The 20,184-nt window shown below is 41.1% G+C and overlaps 1 protein-coding gene across 4 annotated transcripts in view; it reads left to right on the top strand.

The window, feature by feature from the left end:
* The window catches only part of LOC126416045 (uncharacterized), a 166,636-nt gene extending 146,452 nt beyond the window's left edge, over nucleotides 1–20,184 (top strand). For all 4 annotated transcript variants that reach the window (XM_050083512.1, XM_050083511.1, XM_050083515.1 and 1 more), the window contains exon 2: nucleotides 19,609–20,184. In XM_050083512.1, the coding sequence (XP_049939469.1) occupies nucleotides 19,609–20,091 (483 nt within the window). In that variant the 3' untranslated portion in view covers nucleotides 20,092–20,184. The remainder of the gene's footprint in view (nucleotides 1–19,608) is intronic.

The raw sequence follows: 20,184 nt of genomic DNA, 5'->3' as shown, positions 1-20,184 counted from the left end.
GCTCTGCCTGTCAACTGACTATATCAGTTTCATGCCAAATTAACAGCTGTTTCACAGTCTCTGTACATTATTCATTTCAAAATAATAACTTCCATGAAACAGTGCATAGAAAATACAATTGACATGCATTTAGGATACACAGAAAAATCATCCATAGTGGAGCACAGTATCAAAGAAGCGTTTTGAAAACTCTGAAGTGCGGTATCACATCAGTATTCTTGGAATTGATCATCAAGGAAGCAACAGAAACGAAAGTGCATGAAGATCTGGTTAACCTGGAAGGCAGTTTACAACTCAATGCCACTTGATACGAACTGACTGCAAAAATCCAGTCGGACCGTGCCATGGTGAGAGGCCTAGCAACTTACAGGGCTGAATCAAGTCCACAAGACTTGAAGCAGTGCCACCCCCAGCAAACACCCCTCCCTCTCACCCGCCACCACAACACCAGCACCTGGGGACTACATTTTAGATTGCATGTTATTAGTCTCAACAGCACTCCAACTTAAACTGGAAATACCATCTAGCAGATCTGCTAAAACATTTAGATCACTTAATTTTTTAATAAGAATGATTGCCAACTTTGGGAATACAGAAGTCAGCTAACGTGTTTTGCATATTTTCATTCATTGATGTCTTACGACGTAATATTCTGGGGTGACTCCCTGCTTAGGAAAATGCATTCATTGCAGAGAAGAAAGTAATTAGAATTACAGTATGTGTGGAATTCACACATGTATATGATATCAGTTTGATTCCGTATTTCTGGATTTCCGGAAGCCTTTTGACACTGTAGGCCTGTGACAAAAGTGGCTTGTAGTGAAATTGCATGCTTATGGAAAATCATCTCAGTTATGTGACTTGATTTGTGATTTCCTTTCAGAGATGTCACAGTTTGTAGTTATTGATGGAAAGTCATTGAGTAAAACAGAAATGACTTCTGGCGTTCTCCAAGGTAGTGTTATAGGCCCTTTGCTGTTCCTTAACTATATAAACGATTTGGGAGACTATCTGAGCAGTCATCTTACGTTGTTTGCAGATGACGCTGTCATTTATTGACTAATAAAGTCATTAGAAGATCAAAACAAATTGCTAAACGATTTAGAAAAGATATCTGAATGGTGCAAAAACTGGTAGGTGAAACTAAATAAAGAAAAGTGTGAGGTCATCCACGTGAGTGCTAAAAGGAATTCATTAAACTTCGGTTACATGATAAATCAGTCAAATCTAAAGGCTGTAAATTCAACTAAATACATAGGAATTACAATTACGAACAACTTAAATTGAAAGGAACACAGAAAATGTTGTGGAGAAGGCTAACCGAAGACTGCATTTTATTGGCAGGACACTTAGAAAATGTAACAGATCTGCTAAGGAGACTGCCTCTTTTAGAATATTGCTGCACGGTGTGGGATCTTTACCAGATAGGACCGACGGAGTGCATCGAAAAAGTTCAAAGAAGGGCAACATGTTTTGTATTATTACAAAATATGGGAGAGAGTGTCACTGAAATAATAGAGGATTTGGGCTTGACATCATTAAAAGAAAGGCGTTTTTCATTGTGACGGAATCTTGTCACAAAATTCCAATCATCAACTTTCTCCTCTGTATGTGAAAATATTTTGTTGACACTGACCTAAATAGGGAGAAATGATCACCACAATACACTATACGAGGTTGTAATGATAGAGAATTGTGAAGACAGTTTGATGAACCCTCTGCCAGGCACTTAAATGTGATTGGTAGAGTATCCATGTCATGTAGATGTGGATATGTTGCATGCATCTCTTTAAGCAGCAGCGAATATCAACCACAGCAACACCATATATGTATCCATTTACGAAATTTGCTGTCAACAATCCTTCTAAGTTTGAGAGTAACAGAGGTGGTCACACATACAGCACTAGAAGAAAAAATTATCTGAAAATGAAATTTTCACTTTGCAATGGAGTGTGCACTGATGTGAAATGTCCTAACAGATTAAAATTATGTGCTGGACCAAGACTCAAATTCAGGGCCTTTGCCATTCACAGGGAAGTACTCTCCTGGCAGAGCTACCCAAACACAACTCACAACCCATCCTCACAGCTTTTCTTTCACCAGTATCTCATATCCTACCTTCCAAACTTCACAGAAGCTCTCCTCATTTCATTCTGGAAACATCTTCCCAGGCTGTGGCCAAGCCATGTCTCCACAATATTCTTTCGTACAGGAGTGCCAATACTGCAAGTTTAGCAGGAGAGCTTCTGTGAAGATTGTAGGAGATGAGGTACTGGCACAAGTAAAGCTGTGAGGATGGGTTTCAAGTCAGGCTTGGGTAGCTTAGTCGGGAGAGCACTTGCCAGCGAAAGGCAAAGATCCTGAGTTTGAGCCTCAGTCTGCGACACAATTTTAATCTGCCAGAAGGTTTCAAGCATGATCTGCATTGCCCTTTAAAAAATCTAACTTTGGTACAGAAAGAGGTGAAATATGCAGCTATAAAACTCTTTGATAATTTACACATGGAAATAAAATGTCTTGACGGATAGAAGTGTTTTCAAAACTACATTAACAACTCCTTTTGTACCATAGAATAATTCTAGAGTACAGATAGTCAGTCATTAAAAAAACCTGTATTTCAGGTCATGTGTGACTGTTCTTCACACCACTAAAAAACCAGTAAACGTAGCCATATAAATATTATTTTTATATATATTAATAAGTTGTAAATAAATGTTGTATGTTTGTTCTGTTGATACTTTTCACACTCTAATGTTTATCCAGGATGGAATGTAACATTGTGCAAAGGAAATTTGCTACTCGCCATATAGCGGAGATGCTGAGTCATAGATAGGCACAACAAAGAGGCTGTCACAAATAAAGCTTTCAACCAGAAAGACCTTCATCAAAAATGAATCTCTCTCACACACACACACACACACACACACACACACACACACACACACACACATACACATACACACACACAGAGAGAGAGAGAGAGAGAGAGAGAGAGAGAGAGAGAGAGACACACACACACACACACACACACACACACACACACACACACACACACACACACACGACTGCAGTCTCAGGCAACTGAAGCCACAGTTAGTCACATTAAATAACTTAGCTCTACGTACAGTACAGAAACACTCAAAGAAAATAATGAGGCTTATTAACAACAAATCAACTGAAGATCATAAAGAAAGCTTAAAACATTTGGTTGTGGAAGTTTACAATGAGCCTAATGCTAGCTCTAAATTCAGCATATTTTGTAATGAGTTTGTATCCATGTTTGAAAGTAGTTTTCCTAAAAATATAATTCATATGTTACCAGAAAGTCACTAAAGAAACTTTAACCACTACAGGCATCAGAGTCTCTTCACACCTACAAAATATCTAGAACAATTACTACCGAAATACTTTCATGTAAACTGTACTGCTGCTTATTAAGAACAGCTGTAAAAAATGCACGAGTGTGCACATCTTAGCTGCAACTGACTAACCAAACAATAAAATCAACTTAATATGGAATATTGTAAAAGGACGGGGAAAGGACCACAGAATATAACATTATTTCTGTTAAAGAGAAAGAGTGCACTGTAAAAGACAGTTCATGCATTGTAGATATTTTTAACAATTACCTTTTAAAAATAGGTGGGGAACATAAATAGTTCAAATGAGAAAACAGATTAATATGCCAAAGAAGCGTTCCAGACAACATTTAGTGAAATCAAAAATTAATCTCACATCTCTGTCTAAAAGAAGGAAGATTGCCATCGCTTTAAAAAATAAAAGTTCATGCAGGGTGGATAATAGGTCCAATAAGACACTAAAAATTGTGGCCCTATGATATATAATGTTGCTCTTCACTTATGCAATACATCATTGATTCATGGTGTCTTCCCTGATATGTTAAAGTACGTCATTGTTAGGCCTCTTATCAAAAGGCTGACTCCACAGATGTCAACAACTACAATTCAATGTCAATTTTTGCAAACTTTTTTTAAAATTTTAGAGAAGGTAATGTACTCCAGTGTTGTCACTCAGCTATGTAGTTATGAGATACTTAGCCAATCACAGTTTGGATTTAGAAAGTGCCACTCTACAGAGGCCGATTTTCATACATTTAGGGAGCACATAATAAAATCATTAAATGACAAATATCACCAGTTGGAATCTTCTATGGATTATAAAAGATACTCAGTTATGACCATCATAATATTTTATTAGAAAATCTCATATAAAGATGTGAAACAAATACTAACAAAGAGATAGAGGGGCTGGCCAGTACTTACCTCAGCTCAGTACAGCTGATAGATACACATAAAACAGAACCGAAAATTTACGTTCCTAGCTTTTGGAACAAATGTTCCTTCATCGGGGAGGAGAGAGGGGAAAGAAAGGGAAGAGGGGAAAGGAGATTCAGTTACTCACAACCCAGGTTATGAAGCAACAGGGAAAGGAAAATAGGGAGGGTTGCAAGGATGGAGGCATGGTTGTCAGAGGGAAGCCAAAGATATTCTACTGTAAGTACTGTGCCAGCTTCAAACCAAAGAGGATGCATACAGAAGTAAAGAGGTATATAGTAAAGATAAACACAACTATGTAGGATGAAAAGATGCGTGAATGGCTAAAGAGGAAAGGGAAAGAGGAGAAGACTGAAGAGTAAATGGGAGTGAGGTTGTTTAACGTAGGTTCAGTCCAGGGGGATGGCGGGATGAAAGGATGTGTTGGAGTGCAAGTTCCCATCTCCGCAGTTCAGAGGGACTGGTGTTGGGTGGGAGAAGCCAAATGGCACATACGGTGTAGCAGGTTCCTAGGTCCCTAGAATTATGCTGGAGGGCATGCTCCGCTACTGGGTATTGGGCATCTCCTAGGCGGACAGTTCGTCTGTGTCCGTTCATGTACTCAGCCAGTTTAGTTGTTGTCATGCCGATGTAAAAGGCTGTGCAGTGCAGGCATGTCAGTTGATAAATGACATGTGTAGTTTCACACGTGGCCCTGCCTTGAATTGTGTATGTTTTACCAGTAGTGGGGCTGGAGTAGGTGGTTGTGGGGGGATGCATGGGGCAGGTTTTGCAACGGGGTCGGTTACAGGGGTAGGAACCGCTGGGTAGAGAAGGTAGTCTGGGAATATTGTAGGGTTTAACAAGGATGTTACGGAGGTTAGGGGGGCGACGAAAGGCAACTCTGGGTGGTGTGGGGAGAATTTTGTCAAGGGATGATCTCATTTCAGGGGTCGACTTGAGAAAGTCATATCCCTGGCAGAGTAATTTGTTGATGTTTTCGAGGCCAGGATAATATTGGGTGACAAGGGGGATGCTTCTGTGTGGTCTGGTGGTAGGAACATTGTTGTTGGATGGGGAGGAATGTATTGCTTGAGGAAATCTGTTTGTGGACAAGGTCTGCAGGATAGTTGCGGGAGAGGAAAGCATTGGTCAGGTTATTGGTGTAATTGTTGAGGGATTCGTCACTGGAGCAGATACGTTTGCCACGAATTCCTAGGCTGTAGGGAAGGGAGCGTTTGATGTGGAAAGGATGGCAGCTATCAAAGTGAAGGTACTGTTGTTTGTTTGTGGGTTTGATATGGACAGAGGTGTGGATGTGAGCTTCAACAAGATGAAGGTCAACATCCAGGAAGGTGGCTTGGGTTTTGGAGAAGGACCAGGTGAAATTCAGATTCGAAAAGGAGTTGAGGTTATGGAGGAAATTAAGGAGTGTTTCTTCACCATGAGTCCAGACCACAAAGATGTCATCTATAAACCTATACCAGGCCAGGGGAAGCAGCTGTTGGGTCTTCAGGAAAGCCCCCTCCATGCGGCCCATGAAGAGGTTGGCATAGGACGGAGCCATCCTGGTTCCCATGGCCGTTCCCCTGATTTGTTTGTAGGTCTGGCCTTCAAAAGTGAAGTAATTATGGGTGAGGATGAAGTTGGTAAGTGTGATAAGGAACGAGGTTTTTGGAAGATCTTCGGGTGGGCGTTGGGAGAGGTAGTGCTCAAGGGCAGAGAGACCACAGGTATGTGGGATGTTTGTGTAAAGGGATGTAGCATCTATGGTGACAAGAAAGGTTTCAGGTGGGAGAGGAGTGGGAATGGATTTGAGGCGTTCTAGGAAGTGGTTTGTGTCCTTGATGTAGGATGGGAGTCTGCGGGTGATAGGTTGGAGGTGCTGGTCTACCAGAGCTGAGATACGTTCGGTTGGGGCTTTGAAGCCTGCTACAATGGGACGGCCAGGATGGTTCTCTTTGTGGATTTTGGGTAATAGGATTTTAGGATTTTGGCTCAGGTGGAGTGAGTAAGTCTATGGAAGCCGTTGTGAGGCCTTGTGAGGGACCTTGGATTTTTAGGATTTTTTGCAGCTCAGTCTGGATGGAGGGAATGGGATCCTGGGTAACAGCTTTGTAGGTTGAGGTGTCGGAGAGTTGACGCAGTCCTTCTACCACATACTCCACACGGTCAAGTACGACAGTTGTGGAGCCTTTATCCGCCGGGAGGATGACAATAGAGCGGTCTATTTTCAGCTCCTTAATGGCACGAGATTCAGCTGGGGTGATGTTGGGGGTTGTCGGGATGTTCTTCAAGAAGGACTGGGAGGCAACACTGGATGTGAGGAATTCCTGAAATGTCTGCAAGGAATGGTTTTGGGGAGGGGAGGAGGATCCCTTTGAGAAGGCAGTCGGAACTGTTCTAGACAGGGTTCAACACTGGGTCTAGTATTTGGGGGCTGTGTTTGGGTAGTGAAGTGATATTTCCAGTTGAGGTTCCGGGTGAATGAGAGGAGATCTTTAACCAGGGCAGTGTGGTTGAATTTAGGCGTGGGGCTAAAGGTTAAGCCTTTTGATAGAACAGATGTCTCTGGGGGAGAGAGGGATCTGGATGAGAGGTTTAGGACTGAATTGGGGCTGGTGATATTTGGCATTTGACTGCGGTTATAGTTGAGATTTGGTCTGTGTGGGGTATGTGCTGGGATGGGGACATTGAGTAGGGTGGCTAGGCTAGGTTTGTTGGCTATGAGGGGGGTTTGTTGAAGGTTGTGTTGTGGTTGGTGTTTGTGAGGGATGGGGAGAGGGACCCCACTTCTTAGGTGTTGCACTAGCACTGTGGATAGTTTTTTCACGTGGTGTGTGGAATGGAACTAAAGTTTGCAGCTGGCTTCTAGGATGATGTTCCTGAGTGTGTTCTCCAAGCAAGGGTTTGAGAGGTGGAGGACTTTGAAGAGAGATAGGAGCTGTTGGGAGTGGTGGTTACATGAAGTAGTGTAGAGATTCAGGACAAGTTGGGTAAGGGCTAAGGATTGAAGGTTCTGGAAGTCCAGGAGAGACTGGTGGAAGGAGGAATTGCACCCGGAGATGGGAACTTTTAAGGTAAGCCCTTTAGCGGTAATTCCAAAGGTTAAGCAGGACCGGAGAAAAAGTATGTGGGATTGCAGTTTGGCTACGGTGAATGCATGTTTCCGGAATGAATGTAAATAATGTGGTATAGGATTAGGGTACATGGTGGGTAACTGGTGGGTAGGGAAATTAAATAACTAAAGTTGAAATAGTAATCACAAGAAGGAATAAAACGCGGAGGGAAGGGCGAGAAAGAAAGATATTGTGTTGGTAATGTTCAATACCAAAGGAAGACCACTAAATAAGAAAAATACGGAAAAAGTTGACCAGACCAAGCAAGTATGTCCAGATCAGGGGAAACGAACACACGTTGCTCAAAAACAGAGATAGCGCGTGCCGCAAAAGAGATCGCGCGTGCCGCAAAAGAGATCGCGCGTGCCGCAAAAAAGATCGCGCGTGCCGCAAAAAAGTTCGTGGGTGGCGCAGAAATGTCCCAAAAAATATTTCTTGTGGCAGAGAAAGATAGCCAATGGCACAAAAATATCGCCAGCAGCAAGAAATCGACGGAAATGGATGATACTGGTAGGTGTGGAAGAGATTGTTGGCAGTGATTGTTGGCTGGAAAACAGCGAATAACGAACGTTAAAACTATGGAATGTTGAATAAATAAATCAATAAATAAAAAAAAGAAGAGGACTATAAACGGAACAAGATAATAGGAGGAAGATGAAACTAGCACAGTTGGTGACGAAAATATTTATTTATGTATATATAAAACACTGAAGAAGAGAAAGTGTTAAGATGACAGACGTAAGTGATAGCTAACAAAAGGGACAAAAAAATGAAGGATGTGGACCATATAGCTGATCTAAATGATTAATGGAAAATCTCATATAAAGATGTGAAACAAATACTAACAAAGAGATAGAGGGGCTGGCCAGTACTTACCTCAGCTCAGTACAGCCGATAGATACACATAAAACAGAACCGAAAATTTACGTTCCTAGCTTTCGGAACAAATGTTCCTTCATCGGGGAGGAGAGAGGGGAAAAAAAGGGAAGAGGGGAAAGGAGATTCAGTTACCCACAACCCAGGTTATGAAGCAACAGGGAAAGGAAAATAGGGAGGGTAGCAAGGATGGAGGCATGGTTGTCAGAGGGAAGCCAAAAATATACTACTGTAAGTACTGTGCCAGCTTCAAACCAAAGAGGATGCATACAGAAGTAAAGAGGTATATAGTAAAGATAAACACAACTATGTAGGATGAAAAGATGTGTGAATGGCTAAAGAGGAAAGGGAAAGAGGGGAAGACTGAAGAGTAAATGGGAGTGAGGTTGTTTAACGTAGGTTCAGTCCAGGGGGATGGCGGGATGAAAGGATGTGTTGGAGTGCAAGTTCCCATCTCCGCAGTTCAGAGGGACTGGCGTTGGGTGGGAGAAGCTAAATGGCACATACGGTGTAGGAGGTTCCTAGGTCCCTAGAATTATGCTGGAGGGCATGCTCCGCTACTGGGTATTGGGCATCTCCTAGGCGGACAGTTCGTCTGTGTCCGTTCATGCGCTCAGCCAGTTTAGTTGTTGTCATGCCGATGTAAAAGGCTGTGCAGTGCAGGCATGTCTGTTGATAAATGACATGTGTCATACTTGACTGTGTGGAGTATGTGGCAGAAGGACTGCGTCAACTCTCCGACACCTCAACCTACAAAGCTGTTACCCAGGATCCCATTCCCTCCATCCAGACTGAGCTGCAAAAAATCCTAAAAATCCAAGGTCCCTCACAAGGCCTCACAACGGCTTCCATAGACTTACTCACTCCACCTGAGCCAAAATCCTAAAATCCTATTACCCAAAATCCACAAAGAGAACCATCCTGGCCGTCCCATTGTAGCAGGCTTCAAAGCCCCAACCGAACGTATCTCAGCTCTGGTAGACCAGCACCTCCAACCTATCACCCGCAGACTCCCATCCTACATCAAAGACACAAACCACTTCCTAGAACGCCTCAAATCCATTCCCACTCCTCTCCCACCTGAAACCTTTCTTGTCACCATAGATGCTACATCCCTTTACACAAACATCCCACATACCTGTGGTCTCTCTGCCCTTGAGCACTACCTCTCCCAACGCCCACCCGAAGATCTTCCAAAAACCTCGTTCCTTATCACACTTACCAACTTCATCCTCACCCATAATTACTTCACTTTTGAAGGCCAGACCTACAAACAAATCAGGGGAACGGCCATGGGAACCAGGATGGCTCCGTCCTATGCCAACCTCTTCATGGGCCGCATGGAGGGGGCTTTCCTGAAGACCCAACAGCTGCTTCCCCTGGCCTGGTATAGGTTTATAGATGACATCTTTGTGGTCTGGACTCATGGTGAAGAAACACTCCTTAATTTCCTCCATAACCTCAACTCCTTTTCGAATCTGAATTTCACCTGGTCCTTCTCCAAAACCCAAGCCACCTTCCTGGATGTTGACCTTCATCTTGTTGAAGCTCACATCCACACCTCTGTCCATATCAAACCCACAAACAAACAACAGTACCTTCACTTTGATAGCTGCCATCCTTTCCACATCAAACGCTCCCTTCCCTACAGCCTAGGAATTCGTGGCAAACGTATCTGCTCCAGTGACGAATCCCTCAACAATTACACCAATAACCTGACCAATGCTTTCCTCTCCCGCAACTATCCTGCAGACCTTGTCCACAAACAGATTTCCTCAAGCAATACATTCCTCCCCATCCAACAACAATGTTCCTACCACCAGACCACACAGAAGCATCCCCCTTGTCACCCAATATTATCCTGGCCTCGAAAACATCAACAAATTACTCTGCCAGGGATATGACTTTCTCAAGTCGACCCCTGAAATGAGATCATCCCTTGACAAAATTCTCCCCACACCACCCAGAGTTGCCCTTCGTCGCCCCCCTAACCTCCGTAACATCCTTGTTAAACCCTACAATATTCCCAGACTACCTTCTCTACCCAGCGGTTCCTACCCCTGTAACCGACCCCGTTGCAAAACCTGCCCCATGCATCCCCCCACAACCACCTACTCCAGCCCCACTACTGGTAAAACATACACAATTCAAGGCAGGGCCACGTGTGAAACTACACATGTCATTTATCAACTGACATGCCTGCACTGCACAGCCTTTTACATCGGCATGACAACAACTAAACTGGCTGAGCACATGAACGGACACAGACGAACTGTCCGCCTAGGAGATGCCCAATACCCAGTAGCGGAGCATGCCCTCCAGCATAATTCTAGGGACCTAGGAACCTGCTACACCGTATGTGCCATTTGGCTTCTCCCACCCAAAACCAGTCCCTCTGAACTGCGGAGATGGGAACTTGCACTCCAACACATCCTTTCATCCCGCCATCCCCCCTGGACTGAACCTACGTTAAACAACCTCACTCCCATTTACTCTTCAGTCTTCCCCTCTTTCCCTTTCCTCTTTAGCCATTCACGCATCTTTTCATCCTACATAGTTGTGTTTATCTTTACTATATACCTCTTTACTTCTGTATGCATCCTCTTTGGTTTGAAGCTGGCACAGTACTTACAGTAGAATATCTTTGGCTTCCCTCTGACAACCATGCCTCCATCCTTGCTACCCTCCCTATTTTCCTTTCCCTGTTGCTTCATAACCTGGGTTGTGAGTAACTGAATCTCCTTTCCTCTCTTCCCTTTCTTTCCCCTCTCTCCTCCCCGATGAAGGAACATTTGTTCCGAAAGCTAGGAACGTAAATTTTCGGTTCTGTTTTATGTGTATCTATCGGCTGTACTGAGCTGAGGTAAGTACTGGCCAGCCCCTCTATCTATTTGATAATATTTTATTAGACAAGTTGTTATGTTGTTATGGCACACATAGTTCAGCAATTGTCTGATATAGTACTTATTTAAGAAACAAAATGCATTAAGTTACCCTAGGTTGTTCAAGTAATACAAAGAGCAATGCACATCACTTGCTTGTGGGAAATTACAATGGAACCACAACAGTCTTCATTCATTGGCACACGTAGACCTGCTGAAACATTTGGATTTAGCAAGTTTGCTATAGGAATAATTGCCAATAATGTTCTGAGTTAACTCCTGACATAGGCCAAAAGTATTCATAGTATCTCTTTCAGCCAATGTGAGTATGAACCACAGTATCACAGTACATTTATTCACTTATGATATTCGCTTTCAACACTGCATCTGAGTTTAAGAGTGAAAGAGGTGTTCACAAATGCAATAAGAGAATGAAGATAGAAGTGTTTTCAAATGCAGACTAAAGAAGCTGCTCCTTAATAATTTCTCCTACAACAGACAAACTCTAGAATAGAAGTAATTAGTGACACATGCAGGATAAAAGCTGTAAACAGCCAGTATGTAGCTCTATAAATATATTTCATTAAAAAATGTGTTCTATGTTTAGCACTGTTTGCATCATTTAATTCCAAGGACAACAATTTCTCTAGTTTGAGTCCTTCCTTATGAATTTTGCTGATGATGTGAGCTGAGTAAATTCCTCAATGAGTAGTGACATGCCAATAAGTTTCTTACTTGCCATCTTATGGAGAAATGTCTGGCTCTACTGTGCTTCTGGTATCTATGCAGATGGCAGAAAATATTAAGACTTCTGCTGACCATGAGACTGAACGCTGCCTCATGGTGGCGTGGGTACATGTCATGGTAAACAACATATATTAGCAGAACAGAGACAAATGGGAAACTGTTCTAGCAATGATATGAGCCACAAACACAGAAATCAACTTGTAATACCAGCACTTTAAGTCATTTGTAATTTTCAACAATGGAAAATCCAGGATGGAATGCAACAATATTATGAGAAGGAAAGTTGCTACTCACCATACAGTGGAGACACAACAAAGAGACACTCACAATTACAGCTTTCAGCCATTAAGACCCCCCCCCCCCCCCAACACACACACACGACTGCAATCTCAGGCAACTGAAACCACATGCAATGTATAATTGTGAGAGTCTTTTTGTTGTGCGTATCTATGCCTCAGCATCTCCACTGTATGGTGAGTAGCAACTTTCCTTCTCAAATATTTGTAATTTTCAGTCATTTACAGATAATGTTTGCATGTATTTTGTGGATTTTTGTTACTATTTACGTTTATTTCTGATTTTTTTTGCCAAATATGAACCATTTCTATACATGTCATCTAATCTGTGAAAATACTGTATGGTTACTAGTCCATGTACAGAGTCAATAGCAGTGTAACAGTAGGGTAGGAAAAGCTGGAGGGAAGTCCATGTGTGTTGTGGAGGCAAAAGTGCACCAGTGAAGAAGGTGGAAGGCACGTGGAGAGTGCACCAATTGAGACAAAATGCCAGTCAGTAGCCACAATAGTGAACACGTATTGTATACAAGGCTAAAATCTACACAACTATATGAAATTATTGCCTCATATAGTTCTTAGTTCCAATGGTAAAAATCTAAAATATTTAAAAAATGCTCCATGGTATTTGCTAATTACAAGTAGAACCACATGCGAGCCTTGCAAGTGCTGAGGCAGAAACCACGTAACATTTGACAATATCCACACAGCACTTTGCACCATCACCACCAGGCAATGTACTCTTTTCTTTAGCATTGTAAACCAATTGGGCCAGTATTTACTCTGTGTTCTCTGACCTGGGGCAAATTATGGCCAAACACCTGGAAACAGGAATCTCAGAAAGTGCAAATGTGGTCAGCCGTTTGCATGCTACTGTTGCGAGCATCTGTGGAAAGTGGCTGAAGGACAGTGAACTCAAACATAAGAGACAATACATTGGACATCGATGCCTCACTACAGAACATGACAGTGAAATGCTTGCCCACACCATAAAGCATGATAGGTAGTGACCTGTGGCAGATGTGACGACAGAGTGCAGTGCTGGTGCAGGCAGAGGTATTCGGAGCACACCATTAGGGCTTCACAACATATAACCATTGTGTGTTCCCATGTTCACTCAACAACATTGTAAATTACAACTGCAGTGGCAATGAGATGATTGAGATTGCCCCATGGATCAATGGAAATATCACCTGGTCAGATGAATGGTGTTTCTTGTGGGAACAGGTTGGTAGTCACCTCTGGATATGCTGTCATCCAGGCTTATGGCAGCCTGAAACATGCATCACGCTATGTTTGGTGGTGGCAGTATTACACTATGATGGACATTCATCTGATCTTAACAGCTGTGGACTACATGAACACTGTTGCGAATCACCTGTATTCCTTCATCCTTGATGTCTTCTGCAATGGCAATGCCATCTTCTAGGAAAATAACAGTTTGTTAGTTCCCTCGTCCATAGATCAAATTCATGATAAACATTACAATATTATGAAAAGGAAAGTTCTACTCATCATATAGCGGAGATGCTGAGCTGCAGATAGGCACAACAAAAAGACTGTCACAAACAATGCTTTCGGCCAGTAAGGACATCGTCAAAAATAGGCTACACACGCGTGCGCACACACACGCACACACATATATGACTGCAGTCTCAGGCAACTGAAGCCACACACTAACTGTCCATCATGGTCCAACAGTCAATTTGCCACAGAACAGGCATGCATTTCTTTAACTTCTGATTGTTGTATAAATGCATTATCTATAAAGATGCTGTTTTTCATATTTTGACCAAGTCAAGTACAGAAATTTGTGAGATACTAAAGGGGTACATGGCCAACAGTAGCTGTAGATCACTTTTCCTATCAGATTCCTTTAATAAATTTACATTAAATGTGCCACAAATTAATAATCCCAGCTTTCTTTCTGACAGACAGCACAATAAAACATTAAGATTTTTCATGAAAATTTCCCAGATACCCAGTGAAGGTCTGTGTACTATAGCACCAAGTATTACCTTTCCCAGTATTAACAAAAACAGTTTTCTGTATCCAGATTATCACAAAATGTACTTATTCTACATTTTTGTGTTTATAATCCATTTTTTGTGAATGTGACAATGCCTATGTTATCCATATTGGATCTGCATGAATATGCAGCTAAGTTATAATCATTTACATTAAGATTTTCTATCCCTGTGGTTATATGGTATTCAGACAGACAAATATTGTCAATTTCTTTCCCACTAGTAAGATCTTCAGATGACTTAACATACCATTTACTTTGTTCCCTCACTATCCCCCAAAATTCTGATGATTTCACCTTTCTCTCTGTTCATATAAGATGAAGTGCAAATCTCTGTAATTTAATTTCCTTTAGTACTTCTTTCTGAGTATGATGTAAAGGTAGTGTCTTAGCTAATCTTAGCTAACTTTGATAACCACAGGGATTTGCTTTGTATACTAGTGGACCTTATTTTTTCTGCTAATACAATTGACAACTGGTTCTACTGACACTAGATATAATCCTTCTGAGACACATCTGTAATTTGAAAATACCGACCCTTAAGTTGATTTTCCCCAAAAGAGGACTTCATAAAATGTCGATGATTAGGAATATGCAGAATAAGTTTAATTTTTAAGTTGTTACAGCAGTAATCACGTGTATTGCAATTGTACCTGAACTAAGGTGCTTCGTATACTAGGCCATGGGTTTTCCAGTTAAGGTTCTGGTGTATACGGTGTCCTAAAAACTAAACACTTTTCACTTATTGCGTTTCATTGTTTGAAAATCTATTTTTATAGCTTGTGGAGTTCTGTGAATGGTATTTTCTGAGTGTTGTCAAAATGAAATGATGATCCATTTGCCTTGAACTGCCTGTTGATGTTTCTGATATATCACTAGTTACCTTTTCAGTATGGGAACTTGTGCTGCATTTCAAATCTGTACATGAGTCATCTGAAAAAGGACAAAATTGGCATCTTCTGCAACTGCATTAGGGTAATAATTTATGGGTATTAGACACAACAGAGAACTCAGAACACAGCCTTATGGTACACCCTTTCTGATTGCTTCAAATTGTGTCATTTTGTGACTTGGAACTGACAAACTTTGTTTTTGCCATTCAGGCAAGGAAAAATCCATAAATCTGCTGTGTCCACTGCTTGATAATATTTTAACATTTGCAGGTGGATATCATGATTCATACAATTAAAGCCGTGGCAAAAAATGTTCCCAATTTATGATTTATTTATTCCAGTATATAATCTGTCAAAGTAAATATAACTTGTTCAGCTGTCAGTCCTTTTTGAAATCCAAATGTTTCATGCTAAGTATGTTTTCCTATGCCAGTTATATATAACATCTATTGTACATCGTAATCTCGAAAATGGTTGAAAATACTGCCACTAATGATATGGGTTAGCAATTCTTCACAAACATTTTGACTCCTTTTTTGTGAAATGACATGACAGTGGCATTTGTAAACTATGGAAGGTATCACTGTTACCCTACATACATAACTCAAATATTACTAAATTTGGCTCAGCAATATTTCATTATTTTACTACAGATGTCGTTATAGAAAATTTATTTTTAATAGATCTGATTACACTGTAAACTTATTTCAGAGATGAGTATAATAGAAGGAAACATTCCACGTGGGAAAAATTATATATAAAAACAAAGATGAGGTGACTTACCGAACGAAAGCACTGGCAGGTCGATAGACACATAAACAAACACAAACATACACACAAAATTCAAGCTTTCGCAACAAACTGTTGCCTCATCAGGAAAGAGGGAAGGGGAGGGGAAGACACACGCACATATCCATCCACACATACAGACACAAGCAGACATATATGTGTGCGAGTGTATACCTGTCCTTTTTTCCCCCTAAGGTAAGTCTTTCCGCTCCCGGGATTGGAATGACTCCTTACCCTCTCCCTTAAAACCCACTTCCTTTCGTCTTCCCCTCCCCTTCCCTCTTTCCTGATGAGGCAACAGTTTGTTGCGAAAGCTTGAATTTTGTGTGTATGTTTGTGTTTGTTTGTATGTCTATCGACCTGCCAGCGCTTTCGTTCGGTAAGTCACCTCATCTTTGTTTTTATATTTCAGAGATGAATTTGAATGTAATCATTTACTTGTTGTGCTAGGTTTTGTTTAGGAACTGTTGGCTATTTACTAAGGAAGTGTTCAAACCTAAATTTTCTGTTGCTGACAGAAAAAAATTATTGAGAGTTTCTGCAGTTTTTGGCTATCTTTCAGCAGTTCATTGTTTATGAGAGTTGCCCAGAAAGTAATGCACTGTATTTTTTCTCCAACAATTCTTTATTGAACATAATGAGAAATACACACACAAAAGAATGGAGTTTCATATACACACTCTATTTTTCCACGTAATCTTCATCCCATTCTGTGGCCTTCCTCCAGTACGAAACAAGGGCATATATGGCCTGTCAGTACCAATCCATGCCCTGGTGGCAGAGCCAGTGCTTCACTGTGTGCATCACCTCCTCATCATCCTCAAAATGTCTTCCACGAATGACATCCTTTAATGGCCCAAACAAGTGGAAGTCTGAGGGGGCTAGGTCAGTGTGTAGGGTGGATGGGGTAACAGTGTCCAAACCTGTTTTGGGTGTGTTCAGCAGTCCTCAGACTTACGTGGGCTGAGCATTATTGTGTTGCAGCAAAACATCTCCTGGTTGGCTGTGGTGCCAAAGTCACTGGAAGTGGGTCTTGAGTTTTGTTAATGTGTTGACATCTGCTTCTTAATTAATGGTACTGCCACTTGGTATCACATGAATAAGGATCACACCTTCACAGTCCCAGAACACAGTCATCATGACACAGTCATCATGGCCTTACTGGAAGAAGCAGTTGCTTTGAATATTTTCTTCTGTGGATATTGGGAAAGGAACCAGTTTTGTTTCGGTTCAAAATGGTGAACCCAAGTTTCATCACCTGTCACAGCTTGGACAAGAAGCCTTCCCCATCAGCTTAAAAAAATTGCATCAGATCAAGACAAATGTTTTTATTGTGTGCTTTGTGATCCACCATTAGACGCTGCAGGGCCCATCTTGCAAACACTTCTGAATATCCAAGAGTGCAGATAATTGTATACACACTTCCTTTGCTGATTGATAGATGCAGTGCCAACTGCCAAGTCATAATGCGTCTATCTTTGTGAATGACAACATCAGCTTGCTGCAACGTGTCAGGTGTGACAGCCGTGGATGATCTTCCCGTCCACTGCAAATAGTGGAGCTCTGCTGAACCGCCTTTTGATGATCTCACCCTCCGTGCCCAATGACTAACTGTACTTCTGTCAACAGCAGGTGCTCCACAGACTTTGCACAAGAGTTTGTGAATATTCCCACAGTTTCTTTCTCTGCAGTGAGAAATTTAATGACGGAACGTTGCTTGTAATGTACATCACTTACAGATGGCGTTTTGAAACTGTCCTGGAGCTATGCTGTACTTTGGAAGTGATGGAAACTTGGCACGCTCACTCAGGAGGCTTCAGATAATACATTTGTAATGTTTCACACTCATTGCATTGTTTTTGGGTATAAAATGTGGTGTATTACTTTCTGGGCAACCCCCGTACATTTAACGTAATTTCTTCATTTTTCTTGATTCTTTTTTTTGTCTAATTTTTACTATGTTCCAAACATATCATGCAGAAGGAGCTTGTTTTTGTTGAAAGTACCTACATTTTCATCCTCTGTTGACTTTCTCTAAAATTACACAATGCAGTTTGTAAAGTGTTTCAGTCCTGAAAGCCAGATACAGTCTTCCCTAATTTTGCACGATACTCTGATTCCAATGTTAACCCAGGGTTTAGGGGCATTTGATCTGCTTCCACAAGCAATTTATTGGACAAAAGTGTTCAAAGCATCCCATGACTGTTTTACAAAATACATTGTATTTTGCATTGATGCCAGGGTATTGTGCATATCTCTCCAGTCTTTATTTTGCAAATTCTTCTTTAATCCCAAAATTTATCTTTCATTTCTTACCATTGTACTACTACAGTTATTTTTATTTATATCTTGCACCCTGATATGAAACACCAGAAGTTGGCTATCATGGTCTGAGAATGGGAATTACACTGTGAGTCAGGAATTACACTGTGAGTCTGCAGTCTAACTCTCCATTTTCATAGCATCTGAAGATGTCTTGCACAACTAGAAACAAGGTGAAAGGCTGCTTTGCTCATAAATTGTTGAAAGTGATTTGGAAGGGGAGTGGGGAGGGGGGGAGGGGCTACCATGAATTCAAAAAGCCTGTGAGATACCTAAGGTAGAGTAACTTAGCAGTTAGGTAATTGGTTATTTGCATTGTCCGTGGATAATAAGTGTGACCGTCACTATGATATGGAATGAGTCAGTTTGATAATTATACTACATCATGGTGCTAAGTATGGCAGTATGCTGACCATTTACATGATTTTCTGTTCTTACACGCATATAGTACTTTGTGCTTCACTATATTTAGTCCCCCTCCGTGTCCTCACACACACACACACACACACACACACACACACACACACACAGAGGCAGAGAGAGAGAGAGAGAGAGAGAGAGAGAGAGAGAGAGAGAAACTGCTACGCAATCAGAAACTCTCCTGCGGAATAGACGCTACTACACAACGAACACTTCTTTCCTCAGTGATGTGTTACTCACCTGAATATGTTGCCATTCATTGTAAGTGAATGGTAATAGGCAACATAGTCAATTTTTTTACATTTTCATCTCCAAAATCTGATGTTATCTGTGACACAAAAGTAGTAGAACTTGATGTTGAAGAAGATCTGTAACATGTGTCTTCGAGTACAGCTTCTTATCAATATAAACATATAATAATTGAGAATATTTTGTGTCATTTATTGATTTATCCACACACATTATTCATAAAGTAGCCAGGCCTTGTGCAGAAGTGAATTGCATGTATTGTGTTTCGAATGAATACAGTGACAGTCCATTTGCAGAGAACCAGTTATTAATTTTCAAGAAAATATTATATATATATTTTTTTGTGTTGAAGTTTCTCCATTAGGCTTGACTGCAACACTTGCGTTGTCAACAGAGAGAACTATTTCTGCTTCTTGTACATATGACAGAAGGTCATGTGTAACAGTAACAGGAAGGGACTCAGTGGTACATCTTTAATGTGAAAATGATGTCTTATTGTGTACATACCCTGAGTTTCTTAAAGCAACACACAGCATACTTGTAGTTAGACAGGATGAAAAACAGTTACCAACAAAATCACTGATGCCATAATATTTGAGCTTCTCTAGGAGAATACCATGAACTGCACAATCAAGGTCTTTTGACATGCTACAGAAAATATCATTAGACAATGCAAACAGAACATGCCAAACTGAAATACTCTTTTTATTTTTTGCAGGTCATTGATGAAGGTGAAACTGATCACAGCAACGCTGATGTGGTGAATGAACTTTGTACGCCTTCTGTGTCCTTTGTCACTTCTGTGGCGAAACCAGAGCCAAGAATGAAGAAAATTAAATTGGATCCCATTGCTCGACAGAAAGACCCATTACACATAACCCACTCATTTTCGGAGAGGTCTAGCAGCAAATCAGAGCAAGAAATCCCAACAATTGTTAAAGTGTGGTGTGAAAAACTATTAACTCTGGACCCTCAGCAGAGGATATTTGCTGAAAAAGCAATTAATGATGTGCTTTTTGAGGCTTCCCTTGGTACACTGCATAGACATTCAGTGACAATAAACAGCAGCCCATTGCTGAGTAGTCCTTCAGCTTCATCACCAAGAAAAACATTCTGTGCTTCATGTTCCGCCTCATTGGCAGTAGGAACTAGAGAGTCCTCTCAAGAGGCTAAGGATACTGAAAAAGACAGTACATCTTAAATATCCAAAGATAATCTGTATTCAAAATTGTAATTAGTTTTCTATACTTTTCTGTATCATACTGAAGAAAAATAAAAAAGATGTACAGATTAA

Source organism: Schistocerca serialis, chromosome 8 (genome assembly GCF_023864345.2).
Source record: "Schistocerca serialis cubense isolate TAMUIC-IGC-003099 chromosome 8, iqSchSeri2.2, whole genome shotgun sequence".
NCBI lineage: Eukaryota > Metazoa > Arthropoda > Insecta > Orthoptera > Acrididae > Schistocerca > Schistocerca serialis.
Note: the sequence above shows the minus strand (reverse complement) of the source record. Positions and strands in the feature narration are given on the sequence as shown.